Source organism: Montipora foliosa, chromosome 3, assembly GCF_036669935.1.
Source record: "Montipora foliosa isolate CH-2021 chromosome 3, ASM3666993v2, whole genome shotgun sequence".
NCBI lineage: Eukaryota > Metazoa > Cnidaria > Anthozoa > Scleractinia > Acroporidae > Montipora > Montipora foliosa.
This window is the reverse complement of record NC_090871.1, coordinates 43,857,763-43,883,490: the sequence shown is the minus strand read 5'-3', so window position 1 is coordinate 43,883,490 and position 25,728 is coordinate 43,857,763. Positions and strand designations below refer to the sequence as shown.

The 25,728-nt window shown below is 39.6% G+C and overlaps 1 protein-coding gene across 2 annotated transcripts; it reads left to right on the top strand.

The window, feature by feature from the left end:
* Window positions 1-7,492: 7,492 nt before the first annotated feature.
* Window positions 7,493-23,684, top strand: LOC137994873 (uncharacterized). Of its 2 annotated transcripts, none has more exons than XM_068840462.1 (6): window positions 7,493-7,569; window positions 7,658-7,726; window positions 8,391-8,540; window positions 9,483-9,587; window positions 13,207-13,381; window positions 21,759-23,684. In XM_068840462.1, exons 1-6 carry the CDS (start codon window positions 7,564-7,566, stop codon window positions 22,073-22,075), a joined length of 822 nt encoding a protein of 273 aa, XP_068696563.1. In that variant the 5' UTR covers window positions 7,493-7,563; the 3' UTR covers window positions 22,076-23,684. The 2 variants fall into 2 exon arrangements, with proteins under 2 accessions (XP_068696563.1, XP_068696564.1); XM_068840463.1 differs by lacking the exon at window positions 21,759-23,684 and adding an exon at window positions 17,303-17,512.
* Window positions 23,685-25,728: the final 2,044 nt, after the last annotated feature.

Here is a 25,728-nt window from a genome sequence, read left to right as displayed (position 1 = left end):
ATATCCCTTCCCAAGCAGTTAAGCCTCAAAGAAAGCTGAGAATTTCCGAGTGAGATCAAAACTCAGCTCCTGACAACCCAATAAATATTTTGGTATAAAGGAATGAAAAAGTAATTTGAAGCAGCCCCAAATAGGAAAAAGTAAAGTATTTACCTTGTTCCTGGATAAGTAGCATTGTTTCGGCGATGTAAGGTTGTTTAAAGTTATTGCTCGATCAGGACTTTTAAAAGTGAGCCTCGTTTCCCAGCCTTTCTTAACAAACTCTTTTACACAGTTTATACAGTTTTAAACTGTTTATTCAGCTTTTTTGAGTTTATGTTGATAATAATCAGAACTATTTTTCAGGATTTGTTCAGTCTCAATTTTTTTGTTCTAACTGACAGATGTAAATGAGTGTAGGACAAGAAATGGGGGCTACAGTGATAGTTTTTTTTTCTGAACATGTTCTAATAGGTTTCTGCTATTAGAAGACCACAAAACGTGCAAAGGTAGTCAATGCCTACATCATTATGAGCCATTTTACCTAGTAGTGTACTGAAAAAAATAATCCTCAAGCATAGGCATAATGTTCCATGTAAAAATTAGGTCGATAAGTAATAAGTAGGCTGCCAACTGGCTCTCATCTCAAAATCATTGCGACCTATTGTGTTGGTTCTCGCTCAGGAAAAAATATGCTTAACAAAACTTGGGAAACAATTGCGCAATTTCGATTTTGAAATCAATTGCAATCCATTAAGTTTAATATTTCTATCATAAAACAGACATAGACAAATGTTCAAGAGCAAACGGTGGCTGCAGCCATGGAGGTGTCAACACCCAAGGGAGTTACTTCTGTACCTGTCCAAGTGGTTACTATTTTACAAACCAGAAAGGAACAACGTGCATGCAACTCAAATAAATTGTTAATTTTTAACTAACAGCTTATTCCTTAATGTCCGGTGAAAATCGAAAGGCAATGTATCTAGCACTTTCCACGTATCCGGTACGTTGTATATTAGGGGGGGATAAAAAAGACACACGGCGGAATTTAAACTATAAAAGAAAGACACCGATAGCATGAAAAAATGGCGTCATACCTGGGAGATGGAGATTTCAGCCCCTTACCGCCCGGAAGGAGCCTCTCGTAATTCCGCCGGTCACTTTTAAGAAGAGGGCTGGGGTTGAGCTTGGATCACATGCCCGGTATAAACAAAAGACAAATTCTCATGCTTCAAATCGGTATGAGGAATTTCATGCCCAGGATAAAAAAAAAAGGACAGAAGGTCATGCCGAGCATGCAAGTTAGCTCTTTAAAGCAATTTCATGCGTAGAATGATTCTAAGGAACCCCAAAAGTTACTTGTTCAGAGCGTTGAAGTACTGTGGTCTGGTTTGACCTAGTAAGAAGTGTCCTGTTGATGATTCAAGAACCCCAAAAAGTATACTGCAATTGATGCAAGGATGTAATGTGTCAAAATGATGTTGGGGTAGCCCTCTCTCTTCTATGCAGAAGGGTAGGAAAGGAAAGATTGTTTTATTCGTGTTCTGTCTACCACTTATTTTTTTTTTTTCTAAAAGGTTGTTGCATTTGGATTTTGTAGTCAATCTTGGGGTTTACAAATAAACAAAGTCAATCCTAATATATGTCATGTTCGATAAGCGTAGGGCAAAATCCAATAGATGTCAAGTCCAATCCACGGTTTAAACGGAAGTCGTCCGAAGCGAAGATAAAATAGGCCGGAATTAAAACGAAGAGAAAAAAATAAATACGGTCTAGAAAGCCCTCGTGAACCGGTAACGGCGTTAACCGTGTAATGCTAGCCTCATAAGGTGCTGAAAAAAAATACGGGAGTGCAATGGTCAATAACACTTGATCTTAGCCAAAAGGCCGAGAAGCAATTGACTCTCGTAGACGCCATATGCATCAAAATGCCTTTTTTCTATTGGAATAGTCATTTTGCGGAATCCTGACAATTCATCACCTTAGGCGACATAAATTTTTTTGGATCTTTTATAGGAAATCGTATGAATGTGAGTGCATTTCCACCCGAAGGCAATCCAGCTATATGCTACATGTTTACGGTGTATTTTGATTTGTGTGTTTGGCCAGAAACTCATATTTCAGAAATCCATAGCTGAGCAAATTGAAATGGTTGGCATTTCATCTTATCAATTGTTGTGACCGAAGGGAATATATCGGTCGGTTGTCACAGTTCTTTACGTGCTCCTGTGAAAAGCGACTAAGGCGACACATCGCATCTCGGACTTGCTGGCGGTGCGAATTGGGGCGTCTATTTCCTAGAAAACAGACGAGTACACAGCTTCCTCATGTTTTGCCGCGTGGCTCATATTGGCTGGAGATACTTTGAACAAATCGATACAAACTCAGTTCACCTTGGCGAAATGAAAGAATTTAAAACAGAAGAAAATAATATGCGATTACAAAGAATGAGCGCTTTTCGCATGAGGGGTTACCTGTGGTCACTATGGCCACCGATTTACCGCATGAAATCGGGGCAGTTCAGTGATGAAGCCATGCGCAGCTAATCCTTTGCGTCAGCCAAAATCAGCCGTTTCGCGTCATTTCAGGTTCACGTCAAAAGTTGATAAACTCAGCTATGAAGACCTATTATTACCACCATCGTTAATTGTTCACTATCACAGGGTGTGTTCCCGGAAGCGTGACCACACGTAGGCTAAGTGACTAGCATAGCAAAGAATAACTAATCTAGCATAAACTAGATTTTACAGTAGGTGTTCAAACAATTCGAAAACCGTTGGAGAGCCAGTGCTTTGTAAGCATTGATACTAGCTCAGATCCATCTAGTAAATCAATTTACTGAATTATTATGTGTATAGACCTAAAAGGCCTGATCACGCAAAGCTTCAAAGTGACTTCTGTTAGTTCAATTGGCATGACGATATATTTTATTTAATCACTGTTTTTATATGTGTTATACCAATAGAAGATGGGTATCAAAGACGAAATACTGGGTGTTTTAGGTGACTTTCCTGTTGCTATGGTGACATATTCTGCTCCAAGAGTGCACCTTGTTGAGGAAAAATTGGCTTTTCGTATGCCACTGTAACGTTGCCTTCATTGAAAACAGTCTCTTGCAATTGTTGAAACTGGTTTGAGCCTTCTCAATTGCCGTAAGCTAATAAATTGATTTTTTAGTCATTTATCACGGAACACCTGAAAGATTTCTCCAGCTGTAGATTGGCTCAACAACAATGTTGAGACTGACAGTTCATCCTTTACCACTGTCATGTTCCATCGAAACGAATGAAAAACAACAGAAGCAAGAGAAGTGTCAGTTCATTGTACGAAAATTGGATGGAACCCTTTGTAATTCTTTACTGATTTCACGACATTAGTTTACACGTATAGTGATAATCGAGGCCTTTGCAAAGACAAGAAATGTATATGTTACAGGTTGAAATCAAATTCAGGTCCATTTAAATCAAACTATGTGAAAATAAATCAAACTGGGTAAATTTAAATCAAACTAGGTGAATTTAATTAACCTAGGTTATTTATCAACTGTTTGAAAACTGACTTTCTCTATGGGGTGCGGTTAAAAGAAAAGGGGCACGGTTTTTTTAGGGGGGTTGAAAAGAAAAGAAAAAAGACAACAAAAACCTTCCATCCTCTGATCCATTTGTCATACGTATCACTATGTTATGTACCCTTGATCCATTCAATTCTAATGTGTACAAGAGAGACAGAACTCAACGTAACTTTGAACTGCACTTACCGAGACCTGAACCGAGCGCCTCTCTCAATATAGCGTCCTTGGCCGTAACTAACCGCTAAGCCACACAGGACTTGGACAAGCAGTTGTCATTAATTTTAATAGCAAATACAGTTTTCCTGGTGCAAGAGGGCCTAGACTCTTTTCGGTCATAGTAAATATGCAAGAGTTTACTCGTGCGCAAAGCGTGGCCCTGTACGGTTCGTAAAATGGCTAACGAAAGTGGTGTTGATTTAGAGATATTCTTATAATAATAATAATAATGATAATAATAATAATAATAATAATAATAATAATACTTTATTTATACACGTAACACCAAGGAGCTCGTAAGTGCTCAAATTAAAACGTGTAAAGCTTCCAAAAGACAAAAAATAGCCCTTTTTTATTGACGACAACTTTTGTAACGATGCAATGAAATGGTTAGAAACACGTAATAAAGACAGCAAGGACAGATGAATCTGACAAGTCGAGACATAACAATTATAAAAAGAAAAGGAATGAAACCGGAGGGTGGCAAAATATTATCCAAGAGGTTCTTTGCCAAGTCCACTCGAATATTGCGCTCAAAGGAAGAGACAAGATGGACAAGTATATCAAGCGAAACTACGAGTCAGTATCCTAAGAAGTAATTAAACTCTTTGTGTCACTCTAGAACAAAAAGCAGACAAAAACAACCTATCCTAGACCCTAGCAAGAGGATTCCTAACACATTTGCAAATGGACCTTAGAAACTTACCATTTACATGTTCGTGTCATCGCAAACACAATTGGATTCTCTACGTGACTGACCATTTCACAAAATATTCATGGATTTATCCATTGAAAAATAAGCAAGCAGAAGATGTATTGGAATGCCTGTCTCAATTTTACTGGCAATTTGGATTTCCTCAGAAACACACACTGACAAGAGACGGGAATTTGAGAATTTTCTGATGTCCCAATTCTGCAAGAACAACGGCATCACTCAACTCCATGGAGCTCCCAGAAAACCATCAGCTCAAGGTTTGGTAAAAAGGAACAATCAAACAGTAAAGCAAAACATTAGAAATATCTTAAAGGAAATGAAAAAAAAAAAGTCCAAATCATTGGTGTCAGGTACTAGGGGAAGCTGCCTACAAAAAGAACATTGTGGAGCATGAAGCAACAAAACAAACACCCTATGACTTGGCATTTGGCATACCACCATGGAAAGAAACCAAAACTACCCCAGATGAAAAACATGATCAACATTCCAAGAAGAAGAAGAAGAAGATTGTGAAGATGTGGATGCAGAACCTACACCTAAACGCGCTTGTTATTCTCTTACGAAGTCAACAAAGGAGATAAGGACATCTCAACAGGAAAAAGCAAGAAACACACAAAGAAAATACAATAACAATATGACAACAAGCAAACCCAATACTATCTCATTCCAAGTCCACAATTTTGTCAAACAAAAGTCCATTACACCCAAACGCACTTCTTGGTAAAGTAATTGAAAGAGAACATGGATTTATGAAAGTTGTAACCAAATTTTGAATTATTGACACTTGGATTGCACCAAACAGACTTCAAATTACTGAAGACATGAATGTGTCATTAGACACAACTAAAACAATAAGTTTCATTGCCGCGTGCAAAAAAGCACTTGACCAGTGACACAAGTACAAGAGGTGCAAAAACAAGGAAACGACTTCTCATTGTTCGACTACATACAAGTAATGACTGTTTAAAAAAGATTACAAACTTTGTGAACTACCAGAAGGAACTTTAAAATGGATTTTTCAAGTACTTATAACCACAAAGGGGTTTTATACTGAACTACATTTGTACAAGTAACTGTACATCATTCAAAAATGTACCCTATAGAAAGACAATTATCTGATGCCTTTTTCCTTGCAAAAACCAAAAAAATAAAAATAGAACAAAGTCACATGAAGGTAATTCTTATTTTTCCTGCTGCTCTGACATAAAAAAAGCAGCATTGGCTATCATGCACAGTATGCCTAACCCCAACCTTAATGGTGACCATTTAAAATCAGTGCTTAGACTTAATACTGAACAACCAAATGCGTTTTATAGACTAACTCATGAAAAACGTACGCTAACCACATCCCCTTACTTTCAGCACCGATTTGCTTACCAATATACACGTACTAAAATAAAAATTACTGTGACCGAGGTTGAAATCTTTTAAACCTGAATTTCAAATATACCTGTAACATATACATACTACGCTTGCAGGAGATGACACACTCGCATGCACTGACAAACTGAGATTTAATTCTAAATTTTCAGCGAAAAACGTTTCTTATTGAGTGGAGCCCATTGTAACCATCGTGAGTTACATATGAACTTCATTTAGACATCGCAGAGCAGAAAAATGAGCAGTTCGTATAATGAACTTTTAAAAATTAAGAAACAAGATTTGAGCAAGCTTGATAGTAAATTTAGTTTTCTTCTAAAATTCCTTGACAAGAGTAAACTGGCAGACGCGCATTTCTAGACTAGTACTAGAGGGACGTTCAAAATATGAACTTAATTTGTTCTTTTTTTGGTGATTTTCTATCAAATGAAATCAGGATTGACAAGGCAAGTAGTCTTAACACATATTTCCACGCTTATTCATCTTTTAATGGACTTCTAAGCAAGACTAAGGGCAACACATTCTATTTTTACACTGAAATAACAGTAGAGGTTTATAACAAAATGTGCTCAGTGCGAGAGCGTTTTCTTAGTATACCATAACATTTCACTTATCATGTACAATTTCTTGATAATTGGTTTATTTTATTACTCTCAAAAATGTGCATGTGCAGGGGTGTGTTGGGGTGTGCAAAGCACAAAGCCGCAAGTTCTTACTGGAATCTAAAATAATATTGCTTTTGCCCACTAAATATGAAAATTTGTGGCGTTCTTGTTGCCGTCGCCATTGTCGTTGCTAAGCTCCCTAATGGCTGACGTTTAGCTAATTAGAGGGCTAACCTTTCCTCAGAGCAAAATAAACTGAATTAAATCAATTTCAATGCTGTCTGATCAAGAACTATTGTAGCGCTGGCACCTGAAATTTTGTCAGGCACGTGTGCTGTATCTTTTTGTTGCGCGTGACGTTACCAGTGCCCGAACGTGACAGCATAACGTTCGTTACTTCCCTTGTATCTGCAAAGTACAAGTACCGCAAAGGTCTTTCGAACTTAAAATTTCATTATGCCTGCATAGGATGCAGCTCTAGTGTGTTTAGAACTTAACCAATCACGTGTTCCGTTGGCTGCTTTCTGACCCTGTTGTTCCATCGGCTAGGAGTAAGCAACTTTGTCAATATCCGTCATAGCATCTACGCTTTTCCCGTTTTTCTACCGCTTCAGTTCCACGGAAACAAAAGCTGGAAGCTGGAAAGGAAGTAACTAACTAAAAAACAAACAACAAAAAAAAAGAAGGATTACTTAGTTACAATAGCTTCAAGTACAACATTGTTTATAAAATATGTCATTTTTAATGCCGGCCTGTTTTTGCAAACATGAGCAAATTATCGTATCTTGCGCTCGGACTTTTGAATAGGAAAAGATTCTCTTACGAAAGAAAAGTTCAGTGTCCACAAGACTGAAACCATTCTAAAACGAGTAAGTATCCTTCTCAGCAAATGGGAAAGATTTGCTTTTCAGCTATCATCCATGCTGAGGGCTGATGCGGTTCCGAACGCGCTGTCATCCAAGAGGATGATTAACGGCCTTCCGATAAGGAAATAAATAGCGAGAGGTACCACTGCCGTGACAATTACCTCAAGTGCTTTCACCCGGCTTTGATCGGTTCGAGTTAAGTGCTTAGATTTAAAAACAAATTTGTTCCCCATGAAGGTAAGTTGTTTAGTACTGCATTTTCCAAACTCGCACACGTTTTGCAATTGTTAAACAAACGAGCTACTCTGGTTTGTTTTTGCCCTAGTTCTTCAACATTTTTCTCATCGTAGTCTGCCTGACTTGCCCAGCATTTTTACGTTTCGCAGAGGGAGAGGTAGGTTGTTCCTAAGCTTTGTTAGCATTCTGAATATGTTTCCTGACAACAGCCAGGATTTATTTACTAGGTCTTCTAGGCTGCTTGCATTATGCTTGCAGGTTAGGGGCTTGTTCTAGTTATGCTGCTCATAAACAACCCATTATTAGGTATACAACATTCACCGGTACAGCTGCGGGTCACGTCATGTTTTCAGCTCATCTTTTCTATCCTCCCTAAAAAAAAATTGAAAAGGTATTCATGAGCAAAACTCAATCCATGGCTACAACATTCCTTTCGTCTTATTTTATGTAGAAGGATATGCCACACTTTTCGTAGCCATGTTTTAATCTTTTCGTACCTCATATCTACATGTAAGGGCATATTGACAAAAATATTACTTACCAGTAGTACTCTTACACATATTGTCCTGTGAAAATAATTATCCAGTTAGTTGATTTTGGTGAGATTCAAGGACGATTTCAACAGACTAGTTCACTTTCGAGGTACAGTGTCTCAAAACTGACATGGGCGTACAATACGACTTGAATGCTGCGCATACCATGACGACACCTGATAAATAGGTTTGTTGTACTGATACTGCCAGAACTAAGAGCGAGAATAAGAGCAAAAGCGAATGAGAAATTGGCAAACTATTGATTTCTTGTATTTTTTTATTTTCAAGATTGATCATCACATTTTGGAAATTATAGAAAAGGGAACGGCATTCACTGGAGGCGATGAGATTGATGACAAGCAAAAGGTCGAGATTTTCCGAGTTCCGGGTCATACTGAGAATGTTCCCGCTGAAGATGTTTTTTACGATTTTAAAATGGTAAGTGTTTTAAAAGAAAAAGGTTCTAGGTAAAAAAATATGAAATTGCCAGCTGGTGTCCAGACCCTTTTAGGAGCTCAGTGCCTCGACTGATCAAGCTGACAGCACAGTGTCAGAGCAAAAATTAAAATAACAATAATAAATAATAATACTGTTGTATTGGCAAGCTATGTTCAAACACTACAGTGTTCTCATTTCCGTGAATGGCGGGCATATCGGTTTTCTAAAACAAAAGGATATTATTTGCATCTGAAGAAGATTTCAGTTCTCGACATATAAATTCAGGATACGTCATATGAAAACGGTCTGGAACAACGCAAAACGGAAAACCAAAAACGAAATAAGGATCAGAATAAAAGGAACGCGTTTTTATAGGGCATAGTTTTATTGGGAATATTTTGTTTACACCTATGGCGACATAGGAATTGTTAGGATTTCTTTTAATTAGCACCTACTTTCAGAAATTTGTTTTTCGATGTTGATTCCTTGGTTATCGGTTTAATAAAAGGAAAATTCTAATAGAAATTTGCCACTTTATCCCAAATATAGCGCTGCTGCATTTTTGCTCATCGCTTGACCTCTCTGATTTCCAGCAATTTGTAAGCTCTTAAATCTTCGACGGTTAATTAATTTCATTTGTCGTTTTCGCTCTTGCTTTTCGTTTCTATGTGAACTTCACTTGCTCTGAAGAGTCTGGATACATTTTTGTAGCCAAGGAGTCGGGCAGCAAATAATTATTCGGTCAATGATCTCCAAAAAAAGCAAATTGGAAAAACATAGGAGTCCTAAGAAATTTTGTGTTTTACTCCTTCAAAGAATGATCCAATCAGTTGACTACGTTGTCGAGTATACTGGATGGTGCGAATCGATCACAAATTCACAGTTATGTGGAGACACGTACCATGAGTACAAAGGTAATGACAAGTCTACGTTTCTTTTCAGGGGGTGACTGTCGTCAAGATTTTGTCAAAAAAAGCTTGTTACATTTATACCAAAATGGATCCGTCCTTGCCATCTCCACATAAATTGAAGGCGGATATCAAACAGGTAAATATTCATACAGTCAAATTACGAAAAAAAAATTCAGTTTAGCTACCTGTTTTTCTCTTTATAAGTGCGCGGATGATGCTTAGGGAAATGCTGTTTACAAGAAGTTCATTCATTCATTCATTCGTTCGTTCGTTTGTTTGATCGTTTATTGATTCCATGATTCATTCATCTTCATTCAACTTTTTATTGCAAGGCCTGGCGAGGAGGCAGATTATAGAGCCGCAAGAAGATTTTTAGGTGGACGAAATCTCAGAAGCGCTTCAAATTTGAGCGGTAGACCAAAGCGATGAAATGTTGACCGTAGCGATAGCCAATGAGAGTGCCGCACGAGTACGCCGGGTTATGTTTGTTGTCGAAAGCCTGGCTCGTTGGCACTTAAGTGACAGCTACAACTAGTTTTTTTTATCTTTAGTAGACAGTTGCGATTCTATATGCCGAGTCAACTAGAGTTCGTAGCCTCTTCCGTCCTGTGTTTCAAACGGACGTAAACAAAACATGGACCCCAGGTCCATGGACCACCCCTGTGGACCTGGTCCATGGACCCCTTCATGGACCCGGTCCATGGACCACCCCTGTTGACCACCCCTCATTTTGTGATGTTAAAAGCAGAAAAATCTGTAATAGAGAGTGAGAAGTGATCCTCGCACTAATCTGCACAATTTCATCAATTGTCTCTCAAAGACACCTGAAAATTTCAGGTGGAATCCATGACCCCTGCGATGTGAGGACGGTTGGGCGCACTGGTCAATTTGTTGGGCTCGTTTGTTCCGGTGAAGGACTCGATAATTTAAATGAATGTATATTTGAAGTGCGGGTTATAGACGAATCTCTTTGGAGCCACCAATTTGAAATCGATGTTATATTTATAAAGGTGTCTATAACAGACAATTGCTTAAATCAGTAGCCCTTAACTATAAGCGAACAACAGCCCTGTATTCCTGTTAAGAATGAGAGCAGGAGCCCGAGCCCGAGCCCGAGCTCAATGGCAAATCTCAAGAAGCTAACTTGATGTCATAACCGGGTGTTTTTGTTTTTTTTGCGGAAAAGGTAGTCTGTATAGATCGAAGTCTATGCAGATGTTAAATGCCATGACATACATGTAGATTGTAGTCATGGGCTCCAGTTTAAATTGTCCAGATAAGTGCAAGTATTGCTTCTCTCTTTCGTCCGAAGATTTCTCTGCTGGTATTTTTACAAAATAAGGGGTGGTCCACAGGGGTGGTCCATGGACCGGGTCCATGAAGGGGTCCATGGACCTGGGGTCCCTGTTTTGTATGCGTCTCTGCCAAACGTGTGGATTTGTTAATTTCAGCTTTGTTATCATAACAAAGCTGAAATTAACAAATCCACACGCACCAACGATCAATATTTGCCGGAAACACAACTCGTGCCCTATGGATGGAAACTGTAACTCGGAAAATGTCAATCTACCAAGGCTGAAGTCACCACTACAACCACGAAGGAAACAAACATAGGACTTTAAATTTGTGACAGTTTGTGACACAACTTTTGAATTTAGATACAGAAAACCATGTATGTTTATTTCGTAGTGACCGGTACAAACACGCTACCGAACTTAGTAGTATATATGGAGCCTAAAAGATCGGAACATTGCGTATGGCATGAATTGGCGGAAAGTAAAGCAAGCTACTGAAGCTAAGTAGGTCTTATTCGAATGTAACGAAGAGATGTAATTTGTGTTTGTGGCAGAAAAGTTTCATATCATGCAGGCCGGAAATGTCAACTCTCAACAGCAGAGATGAACTCCCGACGTGCTGTAGACATGCTAGGAAATTTCTACTGAAAAAATGTTATTTAGTTAGTGATGACGATCCGCGCGACACGTCACGAAACAAACTTAGCATCTATTGTATGTATTGTTCAGACTACAGACTGCAGACCAGGGGTAAAATGAAGACTGAGGTTCTAACGCAACTGTTGAAAAAGCCCAAACACCTTAGAAATGCTAACCTTAGGCCTAATTAGGCCTAAAACAATATTTAGGCTTAACTGTTAGCATTTCTAATGGGTTTGGGGCTTTTCAACAATTAAATTATAACCTCAGTCTGCATTTTACCCCTGGTCTGCAGTCTGCAGTCTGCGTTTTACACTGACCGATTTTCAAATATCTTTGATGCTAACTGTTATTTCTGGCAGTTGCCTGATGATTGCTTCACTGGCATGGAGCAAGAAACTCAGAGTAGCGATTAAATGGCCGAATAACCTAACTCTTGCAATATAATCAATCAATTTTTTATTGCTCTAGTTCAGCTATTGAGCAGTTGATGAGGATTTACCCACTTTCTTGCATACTCACTTTGTATGCCTTTTCGTATCCTCAGAGAAGAAGAAGGGCGTAGTCATGCCTCGATAGATAATGTAATAAGGAATAAACTTCTTGAGGCATAATGTGTGTAATCGGTTTAATACTTCAAATGTTTCGCCGTTTACAGCTTCGCCAGTGAATGAAGATTATGAATACAAGATTGGCTTATGTAAAAACCTACAATCGGCGACAAAATTAGTTGAGACAGTTGCCAACAGAGGAAACTGGCAACGACACATTCATTGTTTGGAAAGAAAACTTGTCCAAAAAGTACGTTTCCGGGATACCCCTCCCTCCCCCACCCTAATCAATTTTGTACTGCTGTCGACAAAACTCGTAGAAAACAGAAAAACACAACATTGTCCCGGGGGTGCGCGGGAGGGGGCCATTTGCGCACCGAGCTTGAAATCGACTCTAAAGGATAAGAGTGTCTCAACAATTTTGACGCCGATTGTCTGTACGAAAAAACTTTGTATGAAGTGTAATGACGACTTCTGATAAGCCTTTTTTGCATTAATATATGAAATATAAACATTTCAATAGCGTCTTTATGCGTTGTCATGTCATATAGGAATCAGAACATATATAAATCACCTTTTTCTTTATTACGGTGATGTTACAGTCACTGGTGTGATTGCAGACATTTCAGTGTCGAACATGGTTTCACAAAGACCATTTCTAACGAGATAAGGGCATGTATACGCTTGCCATCTATTTGCGAAGAGCGAAGGGCGGAAAGTGAATGATATTGTCAGGGAAAGTGATATCTCACCACAGGGGGCCCACACAATCGGATGTGTAGCCGATTGTTATTTTATAGTAACTGTACTGGATTTACCGTTTGCTTCACCTATAGCGATATATCGTTAACTATGTATGTAAATCAATGATAAATAAACGTTGAATTACCTTACCTGTGGTTTATAGTCTTCCTTTTACCTCAAAAGCGGTTTTTTGAGCGATGTTGAATGAATTTGAGTTCGCCGTCGACTGTTCCATATGGAACACTACAGATATTGGCTTTGCATTGTTATCATCATCAACATTACCATCATTAATTTATGGCCCAACTGTGAATAATTGTGTCATTGGCCTGACTCAACTTATAGTACAGCCAAATTTAGAAAACGACTTTATTTGTTGTAGAAGCAGGTACGAAATGAAGATTACATTTCAGTTCTTTGCTTGCCCCTAACGTTTGATTGAGTAAGAAGCTAGCGAGAATTAACAAGTTAATAAAGTAAAAGGCGAATAAAGTTATCTAGGATTCTTACTTTAAATGTTTAATAGGCGACCTCACAGCAAGGGTCACTTCCTGTTACCACAGAGCAGAATCTACTTAAAATAACAGGCCCAGCTCACAGACCCTCTCTCACCAAGGCGATGTTGGCTTTCTGTGGCGTTTTACCGATTTACAAAGTGGATGTCTATCGCCTAAACACCTCTGCAAACAGTGGAGAAGAAAGTAAGTAAACAACTTTTACCTTCTAGGAATAAAATTATGTTCTCTCTATGTATATATATTTAATTTTTCAAAAAGAGATGGGGCGGCCGCGCGGGACAATTAAAACATCGCGGGACGGCAACGGCAACGAGAACGTCATCTGAAAACTGTTCATTGTGTCATACGCTTAGCTATGAAACAGTATGTTATCGAAGACGTCGTTAAAAGCTACGACGATAACAAACCAGCTAGTTTACCACTTAAAATGAATAAAATACAATAAGATAAGAAAGTTGATCATTAATAATCTATCGCAGCAATACACGCTTATACATTTGCATTTATACAGTTATACACTAAGCAAGATAAAGTTAACAAGGTCAATGTCTTTTAAGTCGTTTTAGAACTTTAAAGATGAATTTGTCCTCAAAGAATCTGGAATTGCATTCCATAATTTTGCGGCTAAGTAGTTCCACGATTTTAGTCCGTGTGAGGTTGTTTTAGGCTTGGGTAAGGTCAATGTATTGTTGCCCCTGAGGTTATAGCTAACTCTCCTAGAGTTGATTAATTCTCTAATACATAGAGGCATACGTGGTTGCTGTGCAAGATTTAAAATCATATGTTACAATTTTAATTTAATGAGTCTTTGGTTTTGACGTGTCGAGAGGCCTAGTTGTCTTAATAGTTCTTCAGATCTAGTGTGCTTGTATCTAAATACAATTCTGATTGCTCGCTCATTTATTTTTCAGTGGCGCCTTTTCTGCAAAAGTGCCACGTTGCGAAACAGTATTTAAAATGCGGAGCAATGAAAGATAAATACCGATCGCGTCACTCTAATTTCGAAAGGTGACACTTTTTTCATTGCGTCTGAGTACCGCTATCTGTTGTGAGACTTTTCGAGAAACCTTAGACACGTGATTATTAAACTAACTGGTCATCGATGTTGACACCGAGCATCTCAGGCTGAGAAGTTATGGGGGATGATGGTATTTTCACACCTGAAAGTCGGTTTGTTTTGTGTTTTACGCATGACAAATTGCTTGCTACTTTGAATTGTTTCTTTTGAGACCGTTCAGATCGTACCATTTGCCTACCAACGCAAGATCTGAGTTGATTGGAAAGGGAAAGGAAAAAAGGAAAGGAAAGGAACTTTATTTAAGTGTCCAGTCTTTCTAGCGCGGGAGCACAAGTCAATTGTTGGTTTTAGAGGAGAGGGGAAACCGGAGTACCTGGAGAAAACCTCTCCGTGCAGAGTAGAGAACCAACAAACTCAAACCACATATAACGCTGGGTCTGGGAATCGAAACCGAGCCACACATTGGTGGAAGGCGAATGCTCTCACCACTGCGTGCATCCCTGCATCCCCAGATTGCCCTTTCCACCCCAGTCCACTCACTATGGGCATAGAAGATTTGTGCGTCGTCGGGCGTATCAGAAATGACAACACTGTTTCACAATATAGAATGTATCATGTATAAAAATATTAACCGCTTACTAACCGAGCGAGAGGACCGTAATGGGGAATAATGGTTTGCGGTCGTGGCAGTACGGAACTCGCTGCGCTCGGTCCGTACGTACTGCCACGACTGAGGGCCAATATTCCCCAGTACGGCTCGAGCAAGCGAGGTTAGTGAGTTGTTTATTATATGGCATTGTTTCTTTGACAAAAGGTGGTCAAGCTCGCACGCAAGGAAGCTATCAATATGCTTGTTTTTCATATTATTAGCTTCTATACAGCGGAAAAGATTGTTCATATTAGAATAGCTGTTTTCTTGTTTGTGTTTGCACTTTCTCTGGGTAGTAGCCAAAACGCGGGTCCCGGGGTCGGGGTCGGGGTCGGGGTCGGGGTCGGGTGCCTTTTCTTTTTCCCATTTTTTTTTGTTTCAATTTTGTCGTTATTTTCTTGTACTGTTGTTTTCGAATGACCGGCATCTGTCCTTCATTTATGGTGAAAATTAGTCAAAAACATTAAGGAACTTACCGAAGCTACGAAAGTTCTTAAGGGACATTTTGACTTTTTTTTGTGTCTTTTAAAATCGAAGTTGGTTTTTGCGAGCATCTGACTTAGGTAGTGTTTCCGAAAATCGGAGTTTGTTTCAAATTAAGATAATATAAGCCAACTGCCAGAAACACTGAAGACTCACTGATCTCCACACTTTAAAACAGCATTGTGATGTTACTGCTTCGAAAAAAAGCGAGATGCTTCCGTGAAGCATACACTGGGTTGCCTGTGGTACATGCTACAGAAAATCAGAAGGCACTGAATTGTGTGGTATTGAAATACAGCATTCCAGTCTCTGAAGAATAACAAATAAAAGAGAAGCGAGAAACATTGGCTTCTGGGCCGACATGTTGATAATTTTCAAGTTCCCTCACAACTTCTGTTCACCATAAGTGTGCCCTCTGAGCATCTGACAGCTTTGTAATACTAAATTTCACTGAAGTCAATCCCTGTCCAGCGGGGTTAGTGTTAGGATGGGAGACCAAAACAATAAACCCCTCATAAAAAACAGAAGCATCTGACCGAAAATACTATTAACGCTAACAAATGCGAACTCAGCAAGGTACAGATTTTGTTAGCTTGCTTTATGCAAAACAAATATTGATGAAAAAGCAAATAACTATTGATACACAGTTTTTAGGAGGAGCAGAAGGAAGTTTCCGGGACGGTCGATCGAGAATAAGATATTTACGACATGAAAACAACATTAAATTTGAACCGTGAATATAGAATATAAAAAGTTACGATCAGCGACAAACATTTTGGGAGGTTTTTGCTACGTTCAAGTAAATTGCAAAATCGAAAGTGACATGGCCGGAATTCAGCGGGCGCCGTGATTAAGTTACCGCGGCATGTTTACTCGCCAAACAGTGAAGCATCTGTGTCAAATGATGGCAAGATACCGGGTTTTTGTAAGTTTCTTTTTCTGTCAAGTGTTATAAAGTTTGACAATGAAATGAGCGAAGTCAAAACAAAGATCACAATCGCCCAACTCTTGTTTATGCAAAGTCAAAATTTACTCTCCAAGACGCGTACGACGTTATTTATCACCAGGTAATTACATCATTTTGGAAATAGCAGCTACTTTATTTTCATCTGCGTCACAAGTTTTCACTGATTTTGGGGCTCATTTTGTTGAAACTCAAGCACGCTTCCAACAGAACCCTTCCTGCTTACAGAGCAATACTAAAAAACTCCTCCCATATCACATTTCAACCTTAAGCTCGAAAATTCAATACACAACATGATATTATAATTCACAAAGGCAGAAAATACCACAGAATCCTTTTCCAGCGAAAAATTTATTGAAACAAACAACATATTTGCTCTTAGAGGCGAAAACCTCTTCCTATTTCATTGCGTGCGTGAAGACAAGAAACTCAATCGTGTCAAATTACCATGTACTTCAGGTAAAATACAGCTCACTTTGATTTCGTCTCGACGGGCGATAGATTGTTGTCGAAGTCCAGTACTCGTCGCTTTTGAGATTCCTGCCTAGTTTATCCAACTGACTTTCCATTATTGAGCTCCATAAGGGTATATGTTGTTTAAGGATCCACTAAAACGCCATTCGCGTTACATGACTTTCGACGCCATTGCAGGCTAAGTTAATGATTCTACTGTGTCTACCAGAGAAATCTACGCAGTTCCACTACCCTCTCGATCCTAAGAAAATACGCTCAGAAGGCTCTATGCACAAAGACACCACTTACCAGGGGAGTGACAGGCAAGACTTTTACCGACACGGAAAAAAAAAACAAAACAAAAAAAATAATAATAATAAAAATAAAACAAACAAACTAAAGGCAGACCTCGACTGGGTTTGCCATAGGCAACCAAGTAAAAAAGAAACTAGAATCGCAGTTCCCCGATGATCGTCACGCAACGTCCTCATTTGCTCGTTTGCTCGTGTTGATGTCATGTTGTTTTCTGTCTTTCAGCTACAAACGGTCTGTAGTAAAGCCAGAGTCGCACGGGAACTTGCTAGTCAATTCTATTCGGACGTCAAGGGATCCAATCCAATATCACTATAAAAAACACAACAACATTGAAAACTTTTTTGCGAAAACAAGCAAAAGAGAACGTTGTGTGACGACTATCGTAGAACTGTGGCTATGTTCTGTTTCGTTTTAATTGTATTGCGGAGGTTTTTAAGAAGTAAACATTAAAATGTGGTTTTAAAATGTGGAGCTCAGCGAGTCTTCAGTGTCTCTAGGAGTTAACGTATATTCCCCGCAAAAACTCCAATTTAAGCCTGAAATTCTCTTAATTTCGAAAAACAAACAAAGATGTCTCTTTTGTAGCTTCCGTATGTTCCATATTTTTTTGACTAATTTCCACCATAAATGAAGGAAAGATGCCGAACTTTCGAATATAACATTACAGGAGAATAACGTCAAAAATTGAAACAAAAAAATTTGGAAAAAAAGACACCCCGACCCCGGCCCCGGCCCCGCGTTTTGGCTACTACCGTTTTAATGTATGGAACTATATTTGCAATTTTATTTACCACAGCAAGTTTGCATGAGTTGAAAGGTGACAACTAATTAGAAATTCAGAAATATATATATCGAAACTGCAAACGCACAAATTACTTTTTCACTTTCCTCCGATCAAGAACGTTAAAGACAATCAATAGAAGAAATCAAACCATAAGATCCTGTAGATTAGAAGACACAAATTGTAATATATTCAAGAAATCAGTTGCATTCAAACCATAAGATCCTGTAGATTAGAAGACACAAATTGTAATATATTCAAGAAATCAGTTGCATTCTTCTTTTAGCCTATCGCCGGCATTCCAAAACATTAATCTACTTCTGTAATATTTTCCTTTCAGTCGACTAGTTCAACGACATATCGATCGAGCAGCTAGTACGAATAAAAATCTGAAAATCTACAGGATCCTCAGTGGCGTGATCTTGCCTTAAAGTAGTGCCTCGGACGTAGATGCGAATCACCTAGAGACACTGACGACTCGCTGAGACCCACATTTTAAAACCACAATTAAAACGAAACAGAACATAGCCATAATTCCGCTATGGTCGTCACTCAAACGTTCTCAGTTGCTTGTTGTCGCCAAATTATATTAAGTGTGGTTGTGCTTTTTCTCGTAAAATTGGATTCGATCCCTTGAAGTCCGAATAGAATTGGCTACCAAGTTCCTGTGCGACTGACTTTACTACAAACCGTTTGTGGTAAATCAGACAACAACATTGACAACAACACGAACAAACAAGCAAAAAGAACGTTGCATGACTGCGTGACGATCATCGTGGAACTGTGATTCTGTTGTTTTTTTTTAACGAAGTTAATATTACGATGGGACTCTGTCTGGCAGTTAGCGTGAATTCCATAAACTCCAATTTTAGCAATTTCGGAAGTTCTCTTAATTTCGAACGACAAACTTCGATTTTCAGAAAGACAAAAAACCAAAGTGCGATTTTAAGTAGACTACGAGCAGTCCCTTTGTTTTCTTACAGTCCGTCGAGAGCGGAGCGAAAAAAACTTGGCCGCGCGAAAGCTTCCGCCCAGACACCAGCTTTCGCGCGGCCAAGTTTCACGTGGCCTGTTTTTTTCACTCCGCTCTCGACGGACTATAAGAAAACAAAGGGACTGCTCGTAGTCTAGATTTTAAGAAAAACTAAAATGCCCCTTACGAGCTTTCATAGCTTCCGTAGGTTCCTCAATTTGTTTGACTAATTACCACCATAAATGACAGTCATTCGAGAATGACGACAAAATAAAACAAAATTTTGGATAAAAGACCCCGACCCCGGCCCCGGCCCCGGCCCCGGCCCCGGGTCCGGCCCCCGCGTTTTGGCTACTACCATAGTAAATGATCAATTGGCCAATCAGAACGCGCGTTTTATCCAAGATATGTTATAATAAATAATCGTCTTGCCGAAACCAATGGGTGGCACGATCATAACATTCTTGCCCGATAGGAAAGCTTCGACCGCAAGTTTCTGATCTTGCCTGTGTTCAATGTTTCCATGGGCTCCTGATGTTCCCATTTGAAGGGATAAATGATCGAAATCTTCTGCAAAGCGCCATATCGTGCTTAAAGTCAAAGCACAATCTGACAAGAAGTAATTAACTCGTCAAAATAATCTGACAGCGGTGCATCGTCAACGGACCAATCGGTATTCCCGTTGCTGGTAGCAACGGAAAATTCTGAACGCGTCGGTTACTGCAACGGGTGTAGTCCCTTATTTTCCTCCTTTTCCCAAGCCTTCCTCGGTCTTTTTATTCGATTGCGTGACAAAACACGACTGCGTCAGAAAAGCGGGCCGCTCGACTGATTTATGAAGGGACTGCTCGCAGTCTAGACGAGAATGGGCAGAGGTCTCTTTTTCCCGTTAGTGTGGAATCCGTGCACGTTCCCCGCCGAAGATGCTCGAAGGGCTCAAGTTCTGCGCCAAGATATCTCAAGTTTTACGCCAAGAAGCCACTGATCTCCACGCAAGGTTTCTGTATTCCCAGACTCTCTCACTTTTGTTCAGCCCTTGGCGAATGAGAGAGACAAGGGATTTTTCAATCTTTATTCCAGAATTCCACGATCAACTTTTTTGCTCAACGACAAAACAACAAAGATATCAGCTGTCACTAAATTGAATTAGATCAACCTCTTTTCGCCACTTAAGACCATGATCGTACGCCTTTTGCGCGCCGGAAACTCTCAAGCCAAAAAGATCTTCGGCGTGACATGCACTTTTTCCACTGTGGCACTGGTTTTCCCGTAGAGTACTCGTCAGCCTAGCCAACGCAAACGAAAAGAGACCTCTAGAAAGCAGGGAATACATATGCAAACACGGCAACCTCGATGCTTCTAAGAGATTCTTTACATTTATGTCGTTCCCAAGGCTTGAAATTCCACCAAAATATTCAACATAATTTTATTATCCGTAAATATGCCCCCCCCCCCCCCCTCAGTGTTATTTCCGACCTGTTTCCTTACTTTTTCGGCTAAACAAATCGACATTTTGTTACATGGGCACATTGCACTATGGGTAGGCTCGAAACTGATATGGATGTCCAGCGGGCATTACCTTATTATAGGAAATTAACGCTCCATGAAATTCAGGTATTGGAAATTAACACGATACAAATTAACGCGAATTTAATGTAATACGACTTTCAAATAAATAAATAACGCGATTAAGACACAGTTGGTGGTGACCACTGGGACGATTTTATTCAACACTGCATGCAAAAAAAAAAAAAAAAAAAAATCACTGAACAAAACTGAACCCTCTGGTCAAGAAAACAGTCCTCAAAATAGAATTTAATTCTAATTAATGTAAAGGTTTTACGGAAAGAACGAAAGCTTCAACTTATTTTATTGTTTTTTAATTGTCATAAATGTCTGGAAAGGTTTCAAAATTAGGGTTGAAATAATGGAAATTAAGAGTGCACAAATTATCTCTGCACTTTATTAACGTCGCGGAAAATAAAGCCCAACACAGTTAACGCCGATTCTAGTTAATTTCACGGAGCGTTGATTTCCCATAATAAGTTATGTAACCATCATAAATGATATGGCAAAAGGGGCCTAATCCTCTCAATCCATCGCGAAAAAATGGCTGTGATCGGTTAAAAATACTAGCGTCTTATTACGGGAATCACAACCCAGTCATTTACTTGTACCAATATTGCAAATTTGAGCCCGCGAGAGTAAAGAGCCCCAACACGGTTAGGAATGCGCCCCACACAATACTAACCTAGGGTGTCACAATAGGCCATTTTACAGTTGTTTGCTCAGCGACCAAGCCTATGAATGGCTGCGAGGTTGCCGGTGACCTTGCATTGATACAGCCCCCACTGCTTTTATCATGCAAATTGTGTTGTTGTAATTCTAATTAGTCCGTATTAACATTACAAAAGCATGGAGGTTTGTATCAAAACAGGGTCACCGGCAGCCTCGCTTCCATTCGTAGGCCAGGTAACTTAGCTACAACTGTAAAATGGTCTATTCCCTTTGTATCTCAAAAACGGAGAGGATTTAGGTTGTCACACTTCACAATTATTTTTCTTTTTGTTTCCTTGAAAACATTCTAAAAGTTCGACTTTCCAAAACAGGCGATTGGCAGTCACAAATGGTACCGTTTTTCAGGCCCAAAAATTTTTCGGGACTTTCGAGAAAAGGGCCCCTGTATAGGTTTGGGGTGCTGAAGCACCCTGGAAAGAATAGGCCATACAAGCTCGCATTTCAAGTTGAAATGCAACTTTTTTTTATTCCTTATCATTTCCAGGGTGCTTCAGGACCCCAAACCGATACAGGTTAGTACTCTGTGGGGTAGGCGTTACACAGACAAATAACTCTATTGCTGTGAACAAAATTGATAGCTGATCGTACCTGTGTGATGCGCACTAAACGTCAGTATTATGTTGCAGCCATCTTGCGTAAACCAAGACTTCATTCCAGACAGATACGGCGATCAGGAGTTTCAGTGGACGTCGCAAATTTTATAGCTTGCGATAGGCTTTCCTCATTCGACAATATAAAAGGATGCATGGGATCTAATTTGGATATAAGATGTAGATGGCTCCAGCAGCCGAAATCTGAGAGTTTCTACTATTACCCGTACGTATACGTATACGTAAGGTGTAGAAATTCTTTGCCAACCAGGACGTGGAAATGCGATCAAGGACATATCGGCCGTCCTTTGTGCTGCGAACTTGTTTGCCCATACCAGTCCCCAACAGACTAAATCGGTTAACTCAATTTTAATTTGTACCCAATTCAGATCTTCAGGAGTTTATTCATTATGTGTTTTATTTGCATTTTTATGTAGCATTCCCATTTGAATATGATATGGAAATACTCGGAACAAAACGTTTCATTCCCAAGGGGTTTAATTTGGATACAACATTGAATTAGGCGATTTGGTCTACTAGTCCCGCATTTATACCAGTGAGGTAAACATATTTCCATGCAGTGCTTTACTGACCCTACCGTTAGCGCCGCTTGTGCACCCAACAAAGCAGATCTTAAATTCGTTTATATTAAGGGAAGCTCTCTCGCTAGATGCATATGGCTGACAAGACATCTTCGTCCTTTTTCCTTTTCCTTTTTTCGCTTCTTTTTGCTCTTCTTTTTGTATTGTATTGTTATTGTTGTTGTTGTTGTTTTTTTTTTGCTGAAAGTAGCTTTCTTCGTTGAGGAACCGTGTTAAAGCATTCTCAGATTTAGCACGTTGAGTCTGTGCATCAGCATTGCTGCACGCGGCCTCGTGTGAAGCATGTATAGCCTTTTCTTTTCGGAGGGAACCTCTTAGAACTTTTACAAGGTTAGAAAACTTCGAGTGATTTCCATTAAACAAGAATTTCAGCCTTAATTTTCGGAAATTCCATCGAGCCAACAAAAACCTGTTTTCCGTTGCATAGACACGACTTTAGTCACGGTACCATGGTATAAGTAAAAATGGGAGAGTTCTGACATGATGTTATGGTGAGTCGTTCCATCGGGATTCGGCATTTCGGTCCGACCGGTCAAACCCTTCAAAGTGGGCGGCCCCCGAAGGAAGTTCAAATATTTCTGCCAGACCAAACCAAAAAGGATCGTTATATTCGACCAAAAGCTAATGACCTTGAAGCGTTTGACTCTGGCTCAGAACTGTTCTGTTTTTTTTAAGTTTAAAATTTTCCTTATTTGGATGTAACGTAGCTCGTGCATTTTCCCGGGCGTGCAACTTCGATTTTATTTTTTGTTCATATTTGGGCATAAAATTGATGCCCTAAAATCCCCAGCTTTGTTCCAAGGAAAACAGTTGCAGGTTACACACTTCAAGGTCATGTGCTTCTTATTTGGCATTTTAACCGACTGGAAAGCGCCCTTGGTTTAGTTAACCTTACCTATTTGAACTGATTAAGTGTAAAGGTAGTTGAGATATCACATAAATGGAGCTAGAATATCGGTGTTTATACTTTGCTAGAGTGTGAGTGGTTTGAAACAAAAGCTTTTAAGGTTCACATTACAACCAACCTGAAGCCGGTCGTTCGAAACCTGGTTAGCGCCAACCGCTGGTTAAGAGGTATCAAAACCCAAGTATAGGTTTCCCAGGTAGCACTAACCATGGATCGAGTAACCCGGGCTAGGTTGACAGTCAGACATACCTTGCTCCTACGCTGGTTTGAAGAAATGTAACATACAAATAGTTCAAAAAGTGGAAACGCGTCAGTGGTGTTTGTTCCAAAGTTATCGCAAACGTCCTGTTACGTGCTCACTTCATTTTATAGTTTCGTGTAACTATAAAGAAACCTTCGTTTGATGTCTATAATAATGTAAATTAAACATAATTCAGTTTCTAAAAGTGATTGCATTAAAATACTCTTTAATCTTCATCGTTGTGTTGTGGACTGTGTTCCTTCTGCTCCTATTATTTTTAAGGATCACCTACTAGGTTAGTTCCTCCAACCATTTCCGTCTCCCCAATTCAAAAATAATATATAGTATTAATTCAGTATCTGTTCCACTTGAAATCAGCATACATCGTCGTCAAAAAATTCGTTAAGTTACGGCAAAGCAAGAATGTTGGCTTTCGCACCATCCCTTCTCTTTCTGCAACGACAGCGAAAACACCTTTAATTTCTATGGAAGCAAAAGGAAAGGAAAGGACCTAGCCATTTTAGCGCTAGTCCTGTTCCAGGACTCCCTCTTACCCCGCCCAGAAAATGGACCTGGAACCCAGGCGGGAAAAGAGAGGGTCCTGTATTACTTGAGGGCGCATGCTCCGAATAACACCATTTTTTCCCTCAAAACTGAGGGAAAAACCATATTTGGAAAAAGATTCCTTATTTGGGCATAGTCTATTCGGAGTGCTATTATAATAGAAACATGGCGGATAATGTGAAAGGAAATTATGATGCCAAGTTTCTGGAAGCAATTGATTTCGCGTTTAAGCAATGCCACTTTAACTTTGTGCCTAAGGCGGAACAACTGCAAGGTTTTCGTTCAGTCGTTACCGGTTATGATGTTTTAGTTAAAGCAGCAACAGCATGTGGCAAGTCTGTTTGCTACATTACCTATCCTCCTCGTGCCTCGTGGCACATAGGGCCTTTACAGAGGTCTTCCACTGTTCTCTTTTCGCTGCAATCATCCTCGTTTCCTCCCATGATCTCCACCCTGCCTCTTTACGTTCCTTTTCAACTGTTCGTCGCCATTTGTCTTCGGCCTTTCCCGTCTTCTTTTCCCTTCCGGGGCCCAGCTTATTGCAATGTGAGAAGCATTATTACGATCTTGGCTTAAGATGTGACGAATCATATTCCATCTACGATACTTTACTTCCTCACTCAGCTGTTTCTGTTTACATATGATCTTGCCATTAATTCGTAGGATCTTTCGTGGGCACTTATTGCGGAATACATCTATAGCTTTGTCATCTCCTTTGTTCATTTTCACGTCTCGCATCCATATAACAATACCGGCACTACCAGTGCCTATACAGTCTCGACTTTGTTTTCCTTGAGATGTTATTGGAACGCCACATGTTCTTCAATCTGATGAATACTCCTCTTGCTTTGGATGCTATATTCTTCAGGTCTTTCATACCACCTCCTTCCTTGCACACTTTCGCTCCTACGTATGTGACCTTATCAACATCCTCAATATCTATTTCATTGAGTACAATCTTGTCTTGGTTTCTTTTCTATACTGACCTTGAGCCCCACTCGTCTGGCTTCTCCCTCCAGCTTTGTTGTTTTATCCTGGATCTGCTGTTTGGTAGAGGAAATTAGAGCTATGTCATCTGCGAAGTCCAAATCATCAAGTTTGGAGGTAAACCTCCATCTTATGCCATTCTCACCATTTCCAACTGTTCTTCTCATTACCCAATCCATTATGATCAAAAACAAGAATCCAGACATATTGCATCCCTGCTTGACGCCACTTTTATGTCAAACCATTCGCCTATCTCTCCCCCATCCACCACTGCACACTTGAAGCCACTATAAGACACTTTGACCATTTTTACTATTTTCTCCAGAATTCCATACTTCCCCATAATGTCCCATAAACTTTATCTGTGGATGGAATCAAAAGCTTTTTCAAAATCTATAAAGTTCAAATACAGGGTAACCTGCCACTCGTTTGCCTGTTCAATGATATTTCGTAGAATGAAAACCTGGTCTGTTGTTCCCCTGCCTTTCCTATAACCGGCTTGTTCCTTGCTTAATCGTCTGTCAATACCCTTACTTATTCGATGTGTAATAATCCTGCCCAGTATTTCCCCCACTGCAGACAGCAACGTTATCCCTCTTGAGTTCTTGCATTCCTTAAGATTACCCTTTTTGACAGTTTAACAACGAGTCCCTGTTTCCAAGCCTCAGGAATCCTTTCATGTTTCCACATTTTTGTCATCAATTG

Bases quoted from the DNA above. Each gene is read 5' to 3' on its own strand.
- LOC137994873 (XM_068840462.1), top strand. The intron at 8,541-9,482 runs GTAAGTGTTTTA...GTTTCTTTTCAG, and splicing joins TTTTTTACGATTTTAAAATG to GGGGTGACTGTCGTCAAGAT. The intron at 13,382-21,758 runs GTAAGTAAACAA...ATTATGTTGCAG, and splicing joins TGCAAACAGTGGAGAAGAAA to CCATCTTGCGTAAACCAAGA.